The sequence below is a fragment of the Neoarius graeffei genome, chromosome 26, assembly GCF_027579695.1.
Source record: "Neoarius graeffei isolate fNeoGra1 chromosome 26, fNeoGra1.pri, whole genome shotgun sequence".
NCBI lineage: Eukaryota > Metazoa > Chordata > Actinopteri > Siluriformes > Ariidae > Neoarius > Neoarius graeffei.
In genome coordinates this window covers 18295202-18313805 of record NC_083594.1, presented here as the reverse complement: position 1 = coordinate 18313805, position 18604 = coordinate 18295202, and the positions used below count along the sequence as shown (strand labels likewise).

The 18604-nt window shown below is 40.1% G+C and overlaps 1 protein-coding gene across 1 annotated transcript in view; it reads right to left on the bottom strand.

Annotated features, from left to right (window-relative positions):
- The window catches only part of grip2b (glutamate receptor interacting protein 2b), a 455064-nt gene that overhangs the window by 38060 nt on the left and 398400 nt on the right, over positions 1-18604 (bottom strand). Inside the window, exons 15-18 of the mRNA XM_060909766.1 lie at positions 13293-13356; positions 11542-11687; positions 5557-5701; positions 2807-2946 (exon numbers count right to left, since the gene is read on the bottom strand). Coding sequence (XP_060765749.1) covers positions 2807-2946; positions 5557-5701; positions 11542-11687; positions 13293-13356 — 495 coding nt within the window. The remainder of the gene's footprint in view (positions 1-2806; positions 2947-5556; positions 5702-11541; positions 11688-13292; positions 13357-18604) is intronic.

Genomic DNA, 18604 nt, shown 5'->3' with positions numbered 1-18604 from the left:
TTTGCTTGTTTGTTAATTTGCACTAGCAGCGCTGGCGCAAATTGTTACCCTGACTAAGGATCTTTCTACTTTATTATTCTTATTATTCTCCTAACATTTTTTAGGACGTGATTTCTCCCTCAATTTTCAACCAATCACCAAATTTCACATGAAGAATACCTCTGGGCTGAATTATGTTGCTATGACTTTTGGTGGTGATCTGGATCATTGGTCCACAATGATCCATGAAAAACAGGATTTTTTTCAACTCACTTATAACACTGTCAATTCTCATGATTTTTCAATCAGTTTTTTTTTTTAGTTTGTTCAGGGTGACAGGACGCAACTTTTCCTCACTAAGCGTCATTCTCCATCTCTTATCGTTCTGGATCTATAGTGTATGGTGACCAGACATCCTGGTTTGTAACAGCTGGCACAAATTACTGTGCCTTTAGTCACAGTCTCTATCTAGTTTGTTGTCTTATTACATTTGCATGCATCACTATGATGATGGGAAAACATTTTTATGTAATAAATCACTTCGGTTTATGATAGAATTGTTTATGAATACTGCTGCTTGCTCTTTGAAAATCATTTATGCAATATAACAATGAAAAAGAAAGAACTAGTATTTTTCGACATGAAGGTCAACTTTTATATTTTTATACTGACAATATTTTTTATAGATGCACTTTGAGGTCATTCCCAGCTATAAATAACAATTTTTAACTAGAGTCATATCGTATAGCATGCATCAGTGATATACAAGAAAATGGCTTATTATTCCATATAAATCCTTGTAAATTAAGAAAATACTCAGCTAATATCTTAGGTTCATGCTTATAAACTTTGAATATATAAATTAATAATTTAGCTGGCCAACACACAGTATTTTGTGTCTTATACTATACAGTGGTATGCAAAAGTTTGGGCACCCCTGGTCAAAATTGCTGTTACTGTGAACAGTTAAGCAAGTTGAAGATGAAATGATCTCCAAAAGGCATAAAGTTAAAGATGACCCATTCCCTTTATATTTTAAACAAAAACAATTTATTTTCATCTTTTACATTTTCAAAATGACAAAAAAGGAAAAGGGCCTGAAGCAAAAGTTTGGGCACCCTGCATGGTTAGTACCTAGTAACACCCCCTTTGGCAACTATCACAGCTTGTAAACACTTTTTGTAGCCAGCTAATAATCTTTCAGTTCTTACGTGGGGGATTTTCACACACTCATCCTTGCGAAAGTCTTCCAGTTCTACAAGTTTCTTGGGCTGTCTTGCATGCACTGCTCTTTTGAGATCTATCCACAGATTTTCAATGATGTTTAGGTCAGGGGACTGTGAGGGCCAGGGCAAAACCTTCAGCTTGTGCCTCTTGAGGTATTCCATTGTAGATTTTGAGGTGTGTTTTGGATCATCGTCTTATTGTTGGACCCATCCTCTTTTTAACTTCAACTTTTTTACAGATGGTATGATGTTTGCTTCCAGAATTTGCTGGTATTTATTCGAATCCGTGCTTCCCTCGACCAATGAAATGTGCCTTGTGCTGCAACACAACCCCAAAGCATGATCGATCCACACCCATGCTTCAGAGTTGGAGAGGTGTTCTTTTCCTGGAATTTGGCACCCTTTTTTCTCCAAACATACCTTTGCACATTGTGGCCAAAAAGTTCTATTTTGATTTCATCAGTCCACAGGATTTGTTTCCAAAATGCATCAGGCTTATTTAGATGTTCATTTGCAAACTTCAGACACTGAATTTTGTGGCTAGGACGCAGGAACGGTTTTCTTCTGATGACTCTCCCATGAAGGTCATATTTGTTGAGGAGTCGCTGCATAGTAGAACAGTGCACCACCACTCCAGGGTCTGCTAAATCTTTCTGAAGGTCTTTTGCAGTCAAACAGGGTTTTTATTTGCCTTTCTAGCAATCCAACGAGCAGTTCTTTCAGAAAGTTTTCTTCATCTTCCAGACCTCACCTTGATCTCCACTGTTTCTGTTAACTGCCATTTCTTAATAACATTACAATTTGAGGAAACAGCTACCTGAAAACACTTTGCTACATTCCTGTAGCCTTCTCCTGCTTTGTGAGCATCAATTATTTTATTATTCAGAATGCGAGGGAGTTGCTTAGAGGAGCCCATGGCTGTTGATTTTAGGGACAAGTTTGAGGAGTCAGAGAATTTATACAGCTTTGAAATCTGCATCATCTGACCTTTCCTAATGAAGAATTTGAACAAGCCACAGCTCAATAAGCTAATTAAGGTTTGGAACCTTGGTAAAAGTTACCTGAGAACTAAAATGTATTGGGGTGCCCAAACTTTCACATGGTGTTCCTTTTCTCTTTTCACTCTCCAATTGTACAAAACAAAAATACACAAATCTTGCAGAAAACGCTGAAAAGAAATGTGTCATCTTTACCTTTATGCATTTTGGTGACCAGTTCATCTTCTGCTTACTTACTGTAACTATTCACAGTAACAGACATTTTCAGTAAGGGTGCCCAAACTTTTGCATGCCACTGTATACGAGTGGAAATGATATTGACTGACAATGGAAATGAGAGGAAACTATGAGGAATATTATATTTCCCTCAGATTTGCCAGCAAACTACTAAAAAAAACAACAAACAATTACTGTATAATCTAACAATACTTTCATGCAATCTGAAATGGAATCTGAATAACAATTATGTTCTATAGCGGTTATGTTATATATGTTCTGTGGCGAAAGCTCAACACTATCCTTGAGCTTGAAACTACCCACTTTGACTTCTGAATACCTGAATTTTGATGGCCCCATGTCAACTTTGCAGAAACTGCTACTTACCATCGATCTGCTTTTTGATTTTCAGCGTCACGCTTTCGCCAGCCATTTGAAGTAAATGGATGGCTTCACTCAGAGGTTTTCCTTTCAGACTCACATTGTTAATGGCAAGGATTCGATCTCCAACATGAATAGCCCCCGTTCTATAAAAATAACCACAAAGCACTTAAACAGATTCAAACCAAACGCGCGTGACCTACAATGTGTCAGTCATCTCCTCAATACTAAATTTACTATATAGATATGGCCACAAATTGCATGCAGTGTAGCCTTAATAATTTCATATTATTAAATTACAAGTTAGAGAAAATCTTTTTCTCTAACCAGTTATTTACAGCGTCTGGCAAAAGTATTTATCTCCATTCGTGTTTGTCCTATTTGTCGCATTACAAGCTGGAATTAAAATGGATTTTTGTGGAGTGAACACCATTTGATTTACACAACATGCCTACCACCCTAAAGGTGCAAATTATATTTTTTTTATTATGACAAACAATAATTAAGATGAAAAAAACAAAAATCTGGAGTGTGCATAGGTATTCACTCCTCCAAAGTCAGTACTTTTTCGAGCCATCTTTTGCTGAAATTACAGCTGCAAGTCTCTTGGGGTATGTCTCCATTAGCTTAGCATATCTAGCCACTGAAATTTTTGCCCATTCCTCAAGGCAAAACTGCTCAAACTCCTTCAAGTGAGATAGGTTGCTTTGGTGTACAGCAATCTTCAAGTTATGCCACAGATTCTCAATTGGATTGAGGTCTGGGCTTTGACCAGGCCATTCCAAGACATTTAAATGTTTCCCTTTAAACCAAATCAGTGTAGATTTAGCAGTATGTCTAGGGTCATTGTCCTGCTGGAAAGTAAACCTTTGTCCCAGTCTCAAACCTCTGGCTGACTCAAACAGGTTGTCCTCCAAAATCACCCTGTATTTAGTGCCATCCATCTTTCCTTCAGTCCTGACCAGCTTTCCTGTCCCTACAGATGAAAAATATCCCCACAGCATGATGCTGCCACCACCATGCTTCACTGTAGGAATGGTGTTCTTAGGGTGATGGGAAGTGTTGGGTTTGTGCCACACATGGCATTTCCCATGATGGCCAAAAGGTTCAATTTTAGTCTCATCTGACCAGATAATCTTCTTCCATGTGTTTGGCGAGTCTGCCATATGCTGTTGGGCAAACTCCAAACTTGTTTTCTTAAGCAATGACTTTTTTTTGTAGGTTTGTAGTGGTGCCATATTCTTTCCATTTTGCTATAATGGATTTAATGGTGCTTTGTGGGATATTCAAAGTTTGGGATATTTTTTATAACCCAACCCTGATCTATACTTCTCCACAACTTTGTCTCTGACCTGTTTGGAGGCTCCTTGGTTTTCATGTTGCTTGCTTAGTAGTGTTGCAGTGTCAGGGTCCTTCCAGAACAGGTTGATTTATACAGACATCATGTGACAGATCATGTGACACTTTGATTGTACACAGGTGGATCTTATTCAACTAATTATGTGACTTACAAAGTGAATTTGGTTGGACCAGCTCTTATTTAGGGGTTTCATACAAGGGGTGAATACCTATGCACACTCCAGATTTCTGATTTTTCATCTTAATTATTGTTTGCGTCACAATAAAACAACAATTTGCACCTTTAAAGTGGTAGGCATGTTGTGTAAATCAAATGGTGCTAACCCTCCAAAATCCATTCTAATTCCAGCTTGTAATGTGACAAAACAGGACAAACACCAAGGGGCAATGAATACTTTTGCAAGACACTCTATCCAATCTTTCTGTTTATATTCATGATCAATACTAAGATTGACTGTGTTGTTGTCAATCCCTTTCCATAATATACTGCAACAAGGGCCTTAGAAAATGCTTTCATTTATTCATGATTTAATTTAATTATATAGTTGTATATGACTAGAATGACAAAAAAAAAAACAAGCTACAAAACATTTTCAAGACAATATGCTAGCTCTTTAAACAAAAAATCCACTTTTTGCCTACAGTAAAACAAAGGTCAAAAACAAAGATGTAATCAAGAGCGGAAACACCATCGGCTTTCAAATGGCTCAATAAAGTTGAACTATCAGTGGCGTGATCTGATAAAATCATCTCATCTCATTATCTCTAGCCGCTTTATCCTGTTCTACAGGGTCGCAGGCAAGCTGGAGCCTATCCCAGCTGACTACGGGTGAGAGGCGGGGTACACCCTGGACAAGTCGCCAGGTCATCGCAGGGCTGACACATAGACACAGACAACCATTCACACTCACATTCACACCTACGGTCAATTTTTAGAGTCACCAGTTAACCTAACCTGCATGTCTTTGGACTGTGGGGGAAACCAGAGCACCCGGAGGAAACCCACGTGAACACGGGGAGAACATGCAAACTCCACACAGAAAGGCCCTCGCCGGCCACGGGGCTCGAACCCGGACCTTCTTGCTGTGAGGCGACAGCGCTAACCACTACAGCACCGTGCCGCCCACCTGATAAGATCAATCATCTTCTAATTTACATTTCTCCCTGATCTCGTCTAGCTTCTTAGAAACACTAATTGTGACTCATGAAGTTCACTAACCGCTTGTGTGATTACTTTACAAAGGCTAAACAACAGCCATAAAACTCGGCTTGAAGATTTATGCCCCTCACTATCTTTTTTTGCAATTACAGGACAGTGTAGAAAATTAAGATAACCAAACTCATGGGTCATTAACCTCATGGATTTTCCCAGACATTTAATTTTTCCCTGGAATCACCTTTCAGCTAGACCTCTCTTGGTGAGGCCTGAGATGACAATAGGGTCAAAGGGTTCCTCGGTGCCTGAGATGGTGATGCCCAGGGGGCCACCATAGCGCTTCAGCTCCACTGTGTAGGTGATGGAGCCTGATGTCTCCTGCTCATCTGCAGAGAAAGGGAGGAGTGTGACAATTAGGCCAAATGTCTATGTGTTATGTGAGTGCTTGAGACTATAGACTAGATGTGTCCATGTTTTCATGAGATCCCATGCTATAACGGTTGTCCATTATGCTTTGATAATACATTACATTAATGACATTTAACAAATGCTCTTATCCAGCACAACTTACAACATACCCAGAACAGCCTGGAGAGCAGTTGGGGGTTAGGTGCTTTGCTCAAGGGCACTTCAGCCATTCCTGCTGGTCCAGGAAATTGAACCAGTGACCTTTTGGTCCTGAAGCTGCTTCACTAACCATTACGCCATGGCTTCCCACCATAATAAAATATTTTGTTACTGATAGGTAGGAACAAAGGGGGGGAAGCCATGGCCTAATGGTTAGAGAAGCTGCTTTGGGACCAAAAGGTTGCTGGCTTGATTCCCTGGACCAGCAGGAATGGCTGAAGTGCCTTTGAGCAAGGCACCTAACCCCCAACTGCTCCCCAGGCTGCTCTGGGAAAGAGTGTCAGCTAAATGCCTTTAATATAATGTAGTGTAGTAGAATTGTTTAGCCCTCCCACTGAATATTGTGACAAGGTGTCATTGAATGGATGGTATCTAAATAACTAATAAATCAATGATTTATGATACAAAAAGCATTGTGCATATTCTATACCATGGGAACCATGGTCCTGTGTATAATTCTAACAAAGCGGTTTGAAATCTAAAATTCTGAAGTTAACAGCAAAAAATCATAACAACTCTACTTCCTGGTCTTTTGTGACTTTTGTGCATATAACCCTGGCACGGATTTAAGGGGGCGTACACCTGGCGGGTGCCCCCTGTCCAAAAAAAAAAAGTTTTAGTCCAAGGCTACTTGGAATTGGGACTTGATTGTATTGCAGATACTGAAATGTGCCCCCCATTTTTTAATTAATAAAGTTTTTAAAAAATAAACAAAATACATTATGTGGGATTGAGCTGAAGAGTTTATTGTATAAATTTATATTTAGTAGTAGGCCCTTGCTTAGGTTTTTTTCACTCGTGACATGAATGCAGTGAAAAGCAAGCTGGGCGAGTCCTGTTGGATTTTAACAGGGCACGGGAACTTCGTGCATCGACATAACATCCTGTATTCCTGGACTGCACTGTATACTGCATGTAAAGGGTGTGCACCATCCTTTTATGGTTATGGTATCATTAACACACATGTTTACAAGCCAGTATGATAAGATGCTGCAGCAGGCTTACTGTGTACACATACGTCAGCTGTCCGGCTACTGCTCGTATTCATTAATAGGGTATCCTTGTACTCACTATACCCTGTGTATGTACATGGTACACGTGCCGTTTTGAAAGTGAGCCTCACTTTGATTTTTATGGCAGCAGCTGGATTGTGCACATGATTTTGTATCTGTTGCTGCTTTGTCCTGTAACTATTGCAGGGGTTGAAAGCATGAATCCCTCTCTCAGGTACATTAAGAACGTGTATAGGAGCACTATGCTGGAAGAGCACCTAAATGCTCTGATCCTCCTGTTCATCCACAGGGACATTAAACCGGATTATGACAAAGTTATTAACATGTCTGCTACAAAGCACTCAAGAAGGATGCTTTTTATTAATCTCCTGAGTCTTGGGAACTAAGACTTATTATAGGACTTGTTCATATGCAACTCACACAATTATTGTATAGTTATCTCAGTCTATTAGACTCAGGAGCTCAGATTGCAGTTAATGACTTTGTATTATAGACATGCAACTCTTGCAGTCTTTGTTGATAGTTATCTCGGTATTAAACTCTGTCTTAAGTGGCCACTTACATTATATATACATTGAATGTCCTGAGCAGGAGCTCAGATTGCAGTTGCTAAAATAGTAATAATTTATTGATATAAGCTGTTTTGTGGTCAGTGTACTACACTGTTGTATGTCATGTGATAATGCATTATATGACAATGCAACTTTCATAAATATTACCATATATCAGTTGTAATTATGTTCTACACATATACCTGCAACTCTGACAATATCATTTTCAGTGACTAATAAAATGGTTTTAAAAGTTCCTACTTTTAAAACATATTTTTGATATGGTAATTTTCTTTAACAGATTTCATTTACAACATGTCTCCGACAACTCAAAATGCATCTCTGGGCATTTAAAAACTGCAAAGCTTCCGAGGGCCTCTGACGGCCCCTGGACCCCCAGCCTTACTAGATTAACGCCCCCCCCCCTTCCCATTTTCCTGGATCTGCCCCTGTAACCATCAAATAACACATACAGCATTTAGATTTAAGAATCAGGTCACAATGAAGCACACTCAGCAACAGACATATCAAAATGGAGTAAAATAATGGGTCATTGAATTTTTTTACAAATAAAGGTAACATGACAGAAAATGCAATATTTAAACTCTAGCCATGACTCACATGAATATGTAAATCAGGATGTGTGAAATTAAAAAAAAATCTTTAAAATAATTTAAAATATCTAGTTCTTCCCAGCTATAGTTCATGAATAAGACATGTTCAGTGACGTATCTTTATTCTGTAGTCTGTGTCAACACCAGGTGGCAGGGTTTGATACTGCATGTTTGCCCAAACCTCAATATGGGCAACACATGTTGGGTTTTATTTTTAATATCCTGGGGTGTAAAGATCATTCAAAGCAAAGCTGTGTCAACACACATGGTCTCAGACTGAGCCAAGTTCAGAAAACAATTCTGTTTTAGATGAAATATCTCTCAAAATATGATGCAATCAAAATGTCAAAATGGATGTAGTAGGAGAGTCCAGGAAAAGGCTGACAGTAATATTACAGAGAGTCTGATTGATACGAGTTCTTTCATAGATGTAACTACTTGTCAGAATGAACAGATCACATTGGTGCAGTGGTTAGGACTATCACGTTGCAGCAAGAAGGTTCTGGGTTCGAGTCCAGTGACTGGGGCCTTTCTGGGTGGAGTTTGCATGTTTCCTCCCAAAGACATGCGGATTCGGTTGATTGGCTACTCTAAATTGCCCATACATGTGTATGTATACCTGCCACCAGATGAGGGTTTGGGTCCCTCTGGTGTGCTATAATCCACCAAGAGAATTCATGGAAGCTAGCTGATGGCTTTCTGGATCGCCAACTCCCAACTATGAGGATGACAGATAGTGTGTTCTAATTAAATACAGATACGAACAGGAAGTGCACTATAGATGAGGGTTTGGGTCCCTCTGGTGTGCTATAATCCACCAAGAGAATTCATGGAAGCTAGCTGATGGCTTTCTGGATCGCCGACACCCAACTATGAGGATGATGACGGATAGTGTGTTCTAATTAAATACAGATACGAACAGGAGGTGCACTATTCTTTTTTATTTGTTTCAGGTGTTTTTGTTGAGTGTAGATGGCATTGCAACTAAGACCACATTCATTATTACCATGAACATTCTGCAGTCATTACTAACTGCCTGTTGAGGGTAATGGCAGTTTAAATTAGGCTACAAGTTTGTTTATATTTTGGGAAATAGTGCCAACTAAATTGTCAGAAACTATAGGTGGCAAAACCTGGCGGCTTGTCCAGGATGTACCCCGCCTCTCACCCATAGTCAGATGGGATAGGCTCCAGCTTGCCTGCGACCCTGTAGAACAGGATAAGTGGCTACAGATAATGGATGGATGAGATGGATATAGGTGGCAAATAATAGCGAGTGATATAAATAAAAACATCTCCATTTGAGACTAATTATAAACTCATGTGATGCAGCTGAGCTTGAGAAACTGTCAGAGCCCCCACTGTTTTCTAGTGCTTCCAGAGGGTTTAGGGTTCATTTTACAACCCCTTCTAGTTTAAAGACAAATACAGATACAAAATATTTAAATATGAATATTTACCTCCATCAAGAAGGTTATGCTTTTGGTGCAGATTGATTGTTTGTCTGTAAGCAGGATTGAACAAAACCTACAGACCCGATTTTCATGAAGCTTGGTGGAAGAATGTAGCATGGACCAAGGAAGAACCCATTCAATTTTGGAGTGGATCCAAATCATAGGACAGATCCATTTATTTAGTTTCACCAAAGTCCTTATAGGCAAACCTTGTCACTTGTCAGCCATCTTGATAATGCGCCTGGGCAGTTATTTCAAGCTAACAAGATACATTTTTATGTTCTAGTGGCCATTGAAAGCACAGTTATGGCTACGGATAGGGGACTCTAATGCCGCTTTTCCACTACAAACGCGGCTGAGTCGGGCTGAGCCGTGCCGTGCTGAGTTGGGCTGAGTCGAGCTGAGTGGGGCTGTTGGAGTTGCATTTCGACTACAACCGCGCTGAACCGTGCTGGCTGGAAGTGGGTGGACACATTGGGTGGAGTTAGCGAAAGTGAGTGGACGTCACGTGATGTCGTTAAGCAGCGCAAACAGTGACATCAGTGAGCTTTTAAGCGGTAGTCTCACGACCCGAATAGTAAACAATAAACATGGAGGACATGGAGTCGTTAGTGTTGCTGGTCTTGGTTCTGTGGCTTGTTGTCACCGACAACGCCAACAGATACTGGCAAGAGCGTACAGATGAGGCGAGGCGCATAAGGCTTCAGAAATTCTCGTAATTCGTAATTATTATTCTTCCGGGTTTACGGTGTTTACAGATCCCAGCGTGCTCGCGGGGCGTGTGTGGGCATGTGAGGACACTCCTCCTCACCAATCAGTGCACAGGGGAGTGTCTGCTCACGCCCCCAGCCTCACTCGGCTCGCTTTGGCTCGCTTCAGCCCCACTCCAAAACGGTGCGAGTTTTAGGGGCTAAGCAGGGCTGAAGCGAGCCGAGTCGTGCTGTTCTTTGGTAGTCGAAACGCGAGCCGTGTCGGGCTGAAGTGAGCTGAAGCGAGCTGAAGTGAGCTGAAAAAGGGTAGTGGAAAAGGGCCATAAATGAATGGGCAGAGACCCATAACAGCATTTTCAATGGGCACCAGGAAATAAAAGTGCATGTATAGAATCAGTCAAATCTTCTAAAAACTGCTTTAAAAGTTTGGTGACTTTGTGCCAAAATAAAGGCTTAAAAAGCTTTTTTCCCCCTACAGGTTATACTTCTACTATACATGCCCAAGTTTGTAATGAGGTAGTTATACTTCGATTACACATGTACAACTGTGCGTTTGCATCAATCCAACAAAACAATTGGCTTAATATACTTCCTGCTTCATCAGATGATTGGCTTTTTGGGGAGGCAACAGCATATGTGCATACAACCACCATCTTTAGCGTTATGGTCTTTTCCCATTGATTTCTATTCAGGATTCTTTAAGTGGTTTTTCTCCCTCCTTATAATGTCTCTGGTTTCATGTCCACTAACTTTGCAAGATACAGCATTTGGCCTTGGTGGAAGTCTGCACTCAAAAATGTTGTGCATATTAAAATCCAGTAGATGCCAGGAAAGTTAAATAGTGAAACAACATAGCCAATGTAGAAATATGATGACTCCATATTATAACCCACATTCACAGATACCAGTAATCCTCTGGGATACACATTTAGGAACATAATTCTAATAGTTTTGGAAATATATCTAGACATATAAAGTGGCTGTGTTTGCAGATTTGTATATCATAGAAGAGTTGACTATTGTCCTTGGTGGAGGTCTGTGTTCTTCAAGGGTTCTTCTATTTGGATATATGGAGCATGACATATATAGTGACAGATACAGTAAATAAACCTTTGTTACACCCTTTACTTTCTTAATAACACAGTACTGTTGAATGTTCTGTTTAAATTATTCAGAAGGTGTTGATTCATCTGCTGTCATAGCAGTGCAAGGTTTAAACACACCTGAACACAGACATGCACACCTATCTATACTTACCAGAGTTGTCTTCATCCTTGCGTATCTTGAGCTTGACCAGGTCTTCACTCTGTTGAAGGATCTGCATTGCATCTTCCATCGAGCAGTTCTCCAGTCGAATGTTATCGATAGCTAGCAGCTTGTCTCCAGGCTCCAAAGTTCCTGTTCTACAGCGGAAAAGAAACAAATACAGAAAAACCTGCAAATGATGCCATTAATAATAAATAAAAGATGCTCTCATTTATTTACAGTATATTATCAACTGTGCTGGTTTTCATTAACATTAACCCATTATTAATAAAATGATCTATAACAAGTTGAGAACTAAAAGGTCACATCAGAATACTGAAAAACCAAACCATACACTGCCACATGACATACAGGGTGCTTAAAAAAAAATGTGATGATATTTCACAAATCTAATAACTTTGCCAGTTCACAATCAATTGACCTCAAATTTTAACAGCATGTGTGGAAACAGGTAAAATTTTATGTTGAATGTTTTTTGTTTTTATCTTGGTGGCACGGTGGTGTAGTGGTTAGCACTGTCACCTCATAGCAAGAAGGTCCTGGGTTCAAGCCCAGTAGCTGGCGAGGGCCTTTCTGTGTGTGGAGTTTGCATGTTCTCCCCGTGTCTGCATGGGTTTCCTCCGGGTGCTCCGGTTTCCCCCACAGTCCAAAGACATGTAGGTTAGGTTAATTGGTGGCTCTAAATTGACCGTAGGTGGGAGTGTGAATGGTTGTTTATCTCGGTCAGCCCTGTGATGACCTGGTGACTTGTCCAGGGTGTACCCCGCCTCTCACCCATAGTCAGCTGGGAGAGGCTCCAGCTTGCCTGCAACCCTGTAGAACAGGATAAGTGGCTACAGATAATGGATGGATGGATGGATGGATGGATGTTTTTTATATTTTAGGTATAGAAATGCCATTCACTGGAAAAGAAAAGGCATTTTGTGTGTTAGAGTACACTTGAACATGGTCGAATAAGACCGTGCAGCGTGCATTTATGAGCGAATTCTCTAAAAATGGGATAGTCATCTGGGATCTGCTCCAGCTTGTCTGCGACCCTGTAGAACAGGATAAGCGGTTACAGATAATGGATGGATGGATGGATTCTCTAAAAATGCACCAACTGCAATGCGGATTTGGACACTGCACAAAAAGTTCAAAGAAGAAGGCTGCCTGTGCAGGGCAAAATGATGTGGACAGCCACCAGCATCGGAAGAGACAGTCGAGCGGGTTCGCGAATATTGAAAATTTGTGAAATCGTTCATGGAATCCACATACCTTTGAATTTCTCATTCAAATTTTGAGGAATAAATCTAATATTGCTCAACATTAAGCCTGTTCAGTTTCATTTGCCTAGACTATGTAGTTTCTGGGATATTTACATCTCAAATTATATATATATATATATATATATATATATATATATATATATATATATATATATATTTTTTTTTTTTTTTTTGAAACACCCTGTACTTTCACACTTAATCATTTAGCAATGATCAAAACACAGAGATAACAAAAACAAAGAAATTACTACATGACTCAAATTATGTTTCTGTCAACTACACAATAGTTGTAGCACTGATATCCATTTCAATGTCCAAGAAGAATGTTCCAGAAGAAATGGCATCTGTTTTCTAACACTACAGGAGGCAAAAATTGACTTTCGAAGACAGTTTGTTCTGTCTTTTTTCAGAGCCACATGTTTAGGTTCATTATTTTTAAATAATGTCCTTTGGAATCTTGAAATGTAGCCATACCTGTGAGCCATGCTTCCTTTCTTTATGTCAGATATGATCAGAGGTTCGCCCGGCTTTTTACTAGCTGTTGGAGACAAGACGATGCAGATTAACACACGTATACAGTACTGTGCAAAAGTCTTAGACACCCTATTTTTTTCATACAAACTTTGTTATAGATTTCTATTTTAGGATTTTTACATTATCGAGTCAGTACAAAAACATTTAAGAGTCCAAATGTTCGTTTTCCAGCACAAAATGAAATGTAACAGGAAAAAAAAAGTTTGTATCTGAGCAGCATATTACATAAGAAACCAATTTTCAGATTCAAAAAGAAAACATAATGAAGGCTACTGGGTTTTGGTGCAAAATTAAGAAGCGAGTGTGACAAAGATTCCAGAAGAACTGTGGCTGGTTCTGTAAGATGCTCAGTAAAACCTACAGCTCATTTCCTTATAAAACTGCACTCATTGTACCTGAGACTACTATTTATTATTATTAATTTATATTTAGGTGGCACGGTGGTGTAGTGGTTAGCGCTGTCGCCTCACAGCAAGAAGATCCGGGTTCGAGCCCCGTGGCCGGCGAGGGCCTTTCTGTGCGGAGTTTGCATGTTGTCCGCGTGTCCGCGTGGGTTTCCTCCGGGTGCTCCGGTTTCCCCCACAGTCCAAAGACATGCAGGTTAGGTTAACTGGTGACTCTAAATTGACCGTGAGTGTGAATGGTTGTCTGTGTGTCAGCCCTGTGATGACCTGGCGGCTTGTCCAGGGTGTACCCTGCCTTTCGCCCGTAGTCAGCTGGGATAGGCTCCAGCTTGCCTGCGACCCTGTAGAACAGGATAAAGCGGCTAGAGATAATGAGATGAGATTTTATATTTATTTTTAAAGCAAAGGGTCGTCTCACACCAAACACTGACCTTGTTTCATTTATTATGGCTTACTGATTACTATTTATAGTATTTTTTTTTAAATGTTGAAACATTTTATGTCATTATTTTAAGCCATATTTGGTCTACAGCATTTTTTTTTTTACATGTGCCTAAGACTTTTGCACAGAACTGTAAATACACACACACAAACATCAAGCATAAACACTCACAAGAGATAAATCTGGAATGGTGCAACAGTTAAATGGAAATGGTGTAAACATTCCTAGAAATCAGCTGGCCTGAATCAAAACAGCATTATTATTAAAACCAGAAGTAATAAAAATGTGCTTTGGACATGGGCTGGATTCCTGTGAGACACAATAGGGACTAAGAACAAGGGTGCCTCCTGATGGCCATGTTTGGAACATAACCCGATGACAATTCCTTGAGTACTGGTTCTCAGAGTGGTTTTTAAACAGCATTATCAGACTAATTATATTTATTTTTGAGTTCGAGTTATTAGCCTATTAGACTGATCATTTGAACTGAATGGGTTCAATCCAAACCTTAATATCTCTCAAAAATGCATATAAATACTGTGAACTTGGACCATAAATTATCTGTTGGAGGAAAGTAAAGGAATAAAAAAGCTCTACAACTTCAATAAATAACAGTACTGTACACATTCAAATCAGCCAGGAACCCCTCCAATGCATTATACAGTATTAAAATTGCAAATGTTTTGTAGCAGGTGGCACGGTGGTGTAGTAGTTAGCACTGTCGCCTCACAGCAAGAAGGTTCTGGGTTTGAGCCCAGTGGCTGACAGGGGCCTTTCTGTGTGGAGTTTGCATGTTCTCCCCGTGGCTGCATGGGTTTCCTCCGGGTGCTCCGGTTTCCCCCACAGTCCAAAGACATGCAGGTTAGGTTAACTGGTGACTCTAAATTGACCGTAGGTGTGAATGTGAGTGTGAATGGTTGTCTGTGTCTCTGTGTCAGCCCTGCGATAACCTGGCGACTTGTCCAGGGTGTACCCCGCCTCTCGCCCATAGTCAGCTGGGATAGGCTTCAGCTTGCTCACGACCCTGCACAGGATAAGCGGTTACAGATAATGGATGGATGGAATTATTTTGTATTACTTTAACACCGTCTCCAAGTTTTATTAAAATTGATAACATTTAATCTGACAAAATGCCTATCAGCTTTCCAGTTAATCTCAAAAGTGTTCAGTGGGGTTGAGGTCAGGGCTCTTTTGGTGGAAACTTGAGTTCTTCCACTCCAGCCTTGGCAAACCATGCCTTCCTGGACCTCACTTTGTGCACAGGAGCATTGTCGTGCTGGAGCAGGTTTGAGCTTCTTAGTTCCAGTGAAGTGAAATTGGAATGCAAAAGCACCTAAAAGATATCCAATACAATTGTGTGCTTCCAAATTTGTGGCAAAAGTTTGTAGAAGAACCATTATACGTACGAGTGTGATGGTCAGGCGTCCACATACTTTTGGCCATGTTGTCTATTTGGTTGAGTGTAATCTTATAATAATAAGAAATACGAGATCATTTTCACTTGCTGGCGGCACGGTGGTGTAGTGGTTAGCGCTGTCGCCTCACAGCAAGAAGGTCCTGGGTTCGAGCCCCGTGGCCGGCGAGGGCCTTTCTGTGTGGAGTTTGCATGTTCTCCCCGTGTCCGCGTGGGTTTCCTCCGGGTGCTCCGGTTTCCCCCACAGTCCAAAGACATGCAGGTTAGGTTAACTGGTGACTCTAAATTGACCGTAGGTGTGAATGTGAGTGTGAATGGTTGTCTGTGTCTATGTGTCAGCCCTGTGATGACCTGGCGACTTGTCCAGGGTGTACCCCGCCTTTCGCCCATAGTCAGCTGGGATAGGCTCCAGCTTGCCTGCGACCCTGTAGAAGGATAAAGCGGCTAGAGATAATGAGATGAGATGAGATGAGATTTTCACTTGCTAAGATTTTCGGGGGGGTTGCAGTATAAAAAAAATTACAGACCCCCTGCCAGAATTGAAGGCTGGATCATGTTTGTGTGTGAGGAATGAAAAGGGATAACTGATCAAAGCTGACAGATATGGATTTGAGAATAGGTCTGCTTCATGATGTACAGGATTTGCTGATGCTGCCAGACAGATTATGACTGATACCACTTCAGCTTAAATAAGAAGATAAACGAGCCAAAGCTTTTATTGAATAATATTTAACTGGAATGTCAGTGTGCCTGGGATATGACATTACATAAATAAAAAAGACAATAATAGAAGAAAGGAGCCAAAAAGCAAGGTTACCAAAGGGGTGTTAATTAAATGGAGAAGAGATGGGGGACTCAAGTTAACAAGTCGTGAACACGGTGTAGGAGAGGAAGGTGTGAATAAAAGCTCCACTGCACAGGAGACGAACCCACAGAGACTGTGGAATTCTCAACTCTGACTGCTCAGAAGGAGCTGATTCATTTTCTGTAAACACATGGCCATGACGTTGTGTCAGGTGCAAGGTAAATTCCAGGGTGATTGTCTAGAGTGAGAGAGAGAAAAAATGAGTAAAACTAGTGATGGAATGACTGTTTATTGCTGCTATAATGTAAGCGATAAAAAGAACAGGAATAAAATGCTGTGGATTGTGCTGTTATAGAAAAACAATCAAGAATAGGGTGGTAACGGTAAAAGCTTGTTTCCCTGTATACCAGCATGCTATCGTGGTTTATTCCTTACATGCTTAAAGTTCTAAAAAAATCTAAACAAAACAATATGTATATAAAAAGTGTTGCAGTTCTCAAATTAGCTGACATCTGACTACACAGTAGTAGCACTGCACCACTGTAAAAGTAGCTTCACTGTTAGAAGAATATTTGTATTTTGTAAACACTGAAGGACTGATTACATAAAAATCATTTGCATAATGTTCACCTTTCCCTGATTGTTTGCTGTCTGATGTTTGCTTATTTACGTAGTTCTGCCCTGAAGACTAACGCAGTTAACCAGACTGTCAATCACGACGTAGCTCACTCTAGTCCAGAAGGAATGATCTAAACTGAGCGCAATAAATATCGCAAACTATATACACTATATAGAAGCTATATACACCCTAGGAATACCAACGTATTTGCCAGAAAGAATCCAAAATGGCGAGGAACTGACTGAGAAGAAGCGATTTTTGTTGAACTGTTCATTAAGGCTTAATTAGTCCATAACTTAAAGGAGAACTGAAGTCATTTTTAAACTTACTTTATTTCTTAATTAACGTGTTATTCAATTAAGTTTTCGGTTGTAGTAACTTTATATCATGACTCATATTGGCAACTAATTGCAATTAAATATGATACTCATCAGCCTATTTGTTTTTTAGCCATGCCGAATTTAGTTCGTTTGGTCCACGGCAGGCGTCGCTTATCTGCACAATCTTCATGAGACTTGTGTGAGACTTCGAAACGTGAAGTGTCAGCCAGGTGTCAGTGCTGCCATTTTTAAAACTGTTTTCCAAACAAAATATTGCACAAAAACGAGTTTAAATGACGATTACTGCCTACTTTTTTCAAACTTTCCTGATTGCTATCAAAACAAACAAAACTTCCAGCTTGATTACATCAGCATTCGAAAGAGGGCGCGCGCGTCTTTTGACAACGTTGGCAGATGTTGGTCACTTTGATTTCCGCTGTACGTTTTACTTCCGTCCTACGATGTCTCGCACAGGTCTCAGCGAATCTCGTTTACACCCATTGCTTTGACATATGGACTGATATATTACAGAGCATATTTCAAACACTCATAACTTGCTATAGCAGCGACAAAATGGCTATCAAAAATGCATTCCTTATTTAATGAAATGAGATAAACAGAATTTTGATAATAAAAATTTGTCTTCAGTTCTCCTTTAATTAATAATTGTGATTAAGCAAATCTGGGTGGAAGTTATATGCACCCTAGGTACCCCTACCTTCATCCCAGAAAGAATCAAAATTGGTGAAGAATTGAGGGGAAAGAAGCGATTTGTGTGGAAACTGCTCGTTAGGGCTTAATTACTCCATATCTTCATTATTAATTGAAATTATGCAAATTTGGGTAGAAGCCATATGCACCACAGGCAGACCTACCTTCCTGCCAAAAAGAATAAAAATCAGTGAAGAATTGAGAGAGAAGAAGCAATTTTCGTGAAATGTGGACGACGCCGGACAGACGATAGATGGCATAAGCTCATCGCCTGTCTGCTGGATGAGCTAACAAGTAATCCATCTCATCTCATCTCATCTCATCTCATCTCAGCCCATCTGAGTAAGTTTTCTTTTTGGTAAATTCGACCATAGCTACATCTTCATTGACATCAATCACACTTGTCAATGGGTTTTAGAACATATGACATACTGCAAGATATAAGCATGAACAAAATGTTACTGTGTAGCTAAATAATGTAACTTCATCGGGACATATGTCTTGAAAAATTGGAATCTCTTTACCGTACCTTGGCAT